General features: G+C 51.6%; 1 protein-coding gene across 1 annotated transcript in view; it reads right to left on the bottom strand.

The window, feature by feature from the left end:
* Positions 1-5,835, bottom strand: part of WNT3 (wingless-type MMTV integration site family, member 3) — a 51,758-nt gene continuing 45,923 nt past the window's right edge. The window contains exons 3-4 of the mRNA XM_009892409.1: positions 2,499-2,764; positions 1-480 (exon numbers count right to left, since the gene is read on the bottom strand). Coding sequence (XP_009890711.1) covers positions 1-480; positions 2,499-2,764 — 746 coding nt within the window. The remainder of the gene's footprint in view (positions 481-2,498; positions 2,765-5,835) is intronic.

Raw genomic sequence — 5,835 nt, 5'->3', positions numbered from 1 at the left:
TTACTTGCAGGTGTGGACATCGTAGACGCGTATGCACTCCTGGCAGCTCACGTAGCAGCACCAGTGGAAGATGCAGTGACACTTCTCCTTCCGTTTCTCAGTCCTGGTGTTGTGGCCACGACCGCAGCACAGCAGGTCGCAGCCATCGATCCCGTGGGAGGTGACATTGCATGTTCTGTCCCTCGTCCCAAAGGAGCCTGTCTCTGGGTTGGGCTCGCAAAAATTGGGGGAGTTCTCATAGTAGACCAGATCCCGCTCCGTTGGCGGCTTGAAAAGAGCGTACTTGGCCCTAAGAGTTTCTACCCATCCCCGAGATTCTCGGTGCTTTTCAACCACCATCTCGGAGGCGCTGTCGTATTTATCCTTCAGGTAGTCTCCGATTGCCCGGAAATCAGGCTGGGCCCACCAGCAGGTCTTGACCTCGCAACTTCCTGAGAGACCGTGGCACTTGCACTTCAGGTGCATGTGGTCCAGGATGGTCTGTCCGGGGGAGAGAAAACAAGGCGGTCAGCAGAAGCTTACAGTGCTCAGCATTTGCTTTCAGTCACCTGCCTTTGCTACCTGGGTTTAAACATGTGATCAGAGTTTGGTCTGGGAAGCGTAGGCTTGGGTGGTGCATGGGAGCTGGGGTGTGTGGCAGAAACATCTTGAGACAGAGAAGTCGCACTAGAAAAGCATGGTTAGATGGGCAGCTGCTCTCATCATCTCTCCCATCCCATCCCATCCCATCCCATCCCATCCCATCCCATCCCAAGTTTCAATCCTTTCAACGGGTCCTCCCTGTCATATCTGTGTGGACAATCAGAGCCCAAAGGACATCTCTGACACATGTGAATGTAGACTGATCCCCTTGTCCTAGCTTTGCTAACAACCTGTCATCATATGCCCTGACTCTGAGAGTTTGCACTAGAAAGTAAATTAAATTCTGAATTTAAGGACGTGACGCTCTCTTCTCTCCAGAAACCTCATCTATGCGGGGCAAAATAGTTACTGATTTTTATTAAAATTACTAGAGTTATTTTTTTGTTTAGTTTTTTTTTTTTTACATGAAACTGTCAGTTGTTAACACAAATTAGAGATTCAAGCTTCTACCCTTCCACCTCTGCCTGCTGTGGTGTGGAAAAGCGATGTCTAGTGTTTGCTTCAGGTGCTGTTTGAAAGGTCTCTCTGTAACCTGGTTAAAGTGCGCTGCGTTTGCACGTGACCTAGAGCAGGCAGTGCCCCAGGTACCTGCTGACAGCAAGAACAGAACAGAATATTTCGGTTGGAAGGGACTGACAGACATCATCTGGTCCAAAGAATCAACGGGTGGGACAATGTTACGATGGGGAGCGTGGAGGAAGGAGTAGCTTGGGAGGAAAGTCCTCCTCACTGTTGACCTGAGGTCTTGGGTGGTTAAGTTGGGTTTCTACATGCTGCCTTGGGAGATTAGGGCGAGTTTGCTGATGACACAACACTGGGAGGAGTGGCTGACACACCAGAAGGCTGTGCTGCCACTCAGCGAGACCTGGATGGGCTGGAGAGTTGGGCAGAGAGGAACCTAATGAAGTTCAACAAGGACAAGTGTAGGGTCCTGCATCTGGGGAGGAATAACCCCATGCACCAGTACAGGTTGGGGGCTGACCTGCTGGAGAGCAGCTCTGTGGAGAGGAACCTGGGAGTGCTGGTGGCCAACAGGGTGACCATGAGGCAGCAATGTGCCCTGGTGGCCAAGAAGGCCATCAGTATCCTGGGGGGCATTGAGCAGAGTGTGGCCAGCAGGTGGAGGGGGGTCATCCTCCCCCTCTGCTCTGCCCTGGGGAGGCCACATCTGGAGCACTGTGTCCAGTTCGGGGCTCCCCGGGTCAAGAAGGACAGGGAACTGCTGGAGAGGGTCCAGCAGAGGGCTACGGAGGTGAGGAGGGGACTGGAGCATCTCTCTGCTGAGGAAAGGCTGAGGGACGTGGGGCTGTTCAGCCTGGAGAAGAGAAGACTGAGGGGGATCTCAGCAATGCTGATCAATATCTAAAGGGTGAGTGGCAAGAGGATGGGGCCCAGTGGTGCCCAGTGACAGGACAAGGGGCAATGGGCACAAACTGGAACACGGGAAATTCTGTCTGAACCTGAAGAAAAACTTCTTTACTCTGAGGGTGGCAGAGCAGTGGCACAGGCTGCTCAGAGAGGCTGTGGGGTCTCGCACTCTGGAGATCCTCCAAACCCGCCTGGACACGTTCCTGTCCAACCTGCTCTGGGTGCCCCTGCTCTGGCAAGGGGTTGGACTGGGTGATCTCCAGAGGTCCCTTCCAACCCCAACCATGTTTGCACTGGAAGCAAGATGTGTTTTAGCTCTTCTTATCCCCCACCCATCTGTTTGGAGAGAGTGGAAATGCTGTGCCCTGGAAAATAACCCTAGGAAGCTCCTGCCTGGGCATTGTTGTGGTCCCATTACATCAGGGGGAGCCAGGTTGGGCCATCCATGCAGGCATGGATAAACAGCCCTGGACCTGCTGGGCACCCACCGTCCTGCCGGCCTCATTGTTGTGTCTGTTCATGGCTGAGCGGGCATCCGGCCGGTTCTCTCGGGCATCTGCGAATTCCCGGGACACCAGTACACCAAAGTCGGCATCCTCGCTGCATCCCCCCCATTTCCATCCATCTCCTGGAGGTCCTTTGTGGTGGGAGTCACAGCCGCAGATCGTGGACGTCCCCTCGGCACAGGAGCGGGTTACGGCGAAGGCCACCCCTGCCGATGCGATGGCATGGACAAAGGCAGACTCTCTTGTGGCTGGGAATAAAGAGAGTCCATGGGGTTATCAGTCAGCATAACACTTTGGTTTTCCTTCCCAACCTCCTTCACCATCATCTAAATATCACTGAAAAGCAAAAAGTTCTTAATTTTTCAATAAACATTTTCTGAATCAGGTGCTGTGGGTGTCGCCTTTTGAAGCAGGCAGGAGAGAAGCGGGACTCCAGCTCCGTGTATCACAAGCGCAGCATTTCCCCCAAATACAACGGGTGCAGGATTTGATCCCGCACGGGTGCCGATGGCTGCACAAAACATCAGCAAGAGCTTGAGGGGCCACAGGAGAGAGCTACTGGAGTAATTCCTGGTCTGGAAACCCAGAGAGGGACTCCATGCCTGGAGGTAGTACAAGAGGAGATGAAGACGCTCCTGTACATGCTGAAATGAGGAAAGGACAGACAATGGCAAAACAAAGCCTAAAAGCTCATAATTACTCTTAAATGTATGTAGACTAAACAACATGTGACTTTACAGCAGTGGAATAAGACCAGCTGAGGATGTGAAGATAACCTCGAAGTTGCTCGTTAGTTACCAAATAATCCTGGAGGAAATCAAAGCAGACAAAAGCCAATGCTCCTCTTTGACTCTGTAGTTATTGACACGCGCCAGGTACAGACCGTCCGTGAATGAATTTTGGCCAGCCCAAAGGAGCGAAGCTGGAGAAAGTCCTGAAAGCACTGAACGCTGAGGAAAGGGTGAAATAAATTGCCCAGTATGGCTGGGTGGACTGGGAGCTGGGAACCAGAGCACGTGTGGATCCGCTGTGCTAAGAGCGAGAAAATGTTTCAGCAGAACAAAGACAACCTGGGCAGGAGGTGGGGACAGAACAGAAGATCTGCATGAAGATGAAGGTGCAATGGGTTTGTTGCTGGAGCATCTCTGAACATCACCTCTTCCCCCTGTGACCATGGCAGGACCTTGGCCTTTGTCTTCCCTGGTCACTCTGTGGCACCCTGACCTGGACTTTGGACAGCAGCAGCCAAAACACACATGGGTAGCCACCAGGAGCCATACAGATGCTTACATTGGCTGGATGTTACAGTCACATGGGTCTGAGAAGGACAACAAGACCAAGCAGGATGGGTGGGAAACCAGACCAGAACTGCCTGCTCTGTGCTTGGATCCTCCAAGCTCACCTCAAGTGCCCGAAGCCAGGGAGCTGCCGTTCTCCATCAAGAACCAAACCCTCTCCAGCAGCCCTGTGCGCTGCAGCACCCTCTGCTTCAGGATCGTGGCCCTTCCTTGCTCGGTGGAGGTTGGTGTAAAGACAAAGAACATCTTAGTCAGGGTGGGTTCTTCTGGATGGAAATGACCAAAGCCCAGCATTGGTGAAAGCACCCCTGAGATGGCAGCGTGGGTGGCTGTCCTGAATAGCACACCCAAAGCAGCAGCTGGCGTGGAGCTGTCAGGGCAGATTTCCTTGGCCTGCTACGTCCAGGGGAAACTTCTGAGGTATTAGAAACACCAAATAGCAATACTGTGAGAAGACCTAGAAGACCTGGACCTAGCTTTCGAGGATGCAAAAGGAGATGACCTTGTCTGCTTAATATGGTGGCATTTTCCTACCGCCAGGTCTGGGAGTTAAATGTGGTTTTGGGAGTCTTGCACTTTGTCCGTAAGTGGACAATACACTGTCTAGTTGAAAGGGTATTTCCTGCATTATGTATCTTGGTACGTTCACTCTTCAGGAGGCCGTTGTAGAAGTTGTGACATGCTCTGAACTTGGCTGCTCTTTTTGCTGGTGGTCTGACTGGTGGCTCTTGCACTAGTTTGAAAGCAGGACAATGGCTAACTTCTTCGAATTTTCAACCCAGATTAAAGCTCAGCTAATTTTTATCCTTTGTTCCTGTGCTTACATTGGCTTTCATCTTCAAGTAGCTTTTACTGGCCCCTGTATTTCCTTCCGGGTGCTTGCAGAGAGCAAAACTTCCATTTTACTGTGCGCAAAGAGCCATATTTGTTAAGTCTTTCCATAAAATGTTGCCGGTGACACCCGTCAGCCTGGCTGCCCATGGCTGCGTCTGTTCCTGGCTCTGATTCCTCTCTCCAAAAGGATGAGCAGAAGCAAACGCTCCTTTTCAGCTGAGGACTGACTGGGGCTGAAGGAGAGTGAGTCCTATCACAGCTCCAAATGTTAGGACACAGACTGGCAAGTCCCCAGCATCTGGGTTCTCGCAGTGGTGACCTGGCTGTTCAGCTATAGAGCTCTGCTTGGGGTGTATTTAAAGATTTCTTTTTTTGTTTGTTTGTTTGTCTGTTTGGTTGGTTGGTTGGTTGGTTTTGGTTTGTTTGGTTTGGTTTGGTGTGTTTTTTTAATATTTTTTTTATAAAGCCGACAATATTGTACTATTTTTACTCATTTTGAAATGAAGAGGAGTTTGGCCATTGACTTCAACAATGCTGTACTAAATATGGGCTTTTCCAAGCATAGTCAAACTAATATCTCAGTCAGCTTTATCCTTGGGGACATCTTTTGGTTCGGAGCCTCTCTGGCTGAACCACGCTTCGCGGTATGTCACAGGCTGCATCAGTACCGCACCCCGATGAATGATACCGGAGTGCTTTAACCCTATGTGCTATCTTCGAAAGATGGAGACTTTAGGTCTCTCAATTCAGTGGAGATGTTGGAGTCAATCCAACCGCACAACAGGAGACCGGGGAGGTGCTGAAGGCAGGTGGTCGGGGGCCGTGGTGTCTGGTGTCCCGTCACTGGTGGACGGTGCCCTGGGTGCGCTGCAGGAGGTGTTCCCAGGTGCCTCATGGACCAACGATTGGGACAGCCATCAGTCGCTGTGGGACAAAGCCAGAGTTTTTTGCTGGCTCAGACCAACAAAGACCTTGGAGACTATCCCCTCCTTCCAGGGCAGGAACCATGAACTGTCTTCTCAGCTGCCTCATGAATCCCTCATCTGCTCTTGCCCTGTGCTCTGGGGAGGTCTTTGCTGCACCAGGTCTTGCTCCTTGGCCTGCAGTCTTCTCCGCAGAGGTGGGGTATAGCTTCCAAAAATCAGGTATCTCACACTGATCTAGTTTCACCCTGTGTAGGCAATCGG

Source organism: Charadrius vociferus, unplaced genomic scaffold (genome assembly GCF_000708025.1).
Source record: "Charadrius vociferus isolate BGI_N301 unplaced genomic scaffold, ASM70802v2 scaffold779, whole genome shotgun sequence".
NCBI lineage: Eukaryota > Metazoa > Chordata > Aves > Charadriiformes > Charadriidae > Charadrius > Charadrius vociferus.
Note: the sequence above shows the minus strand (reverse complement) of the source record. Positions and strands in the feature narration are given on the sequence as shown.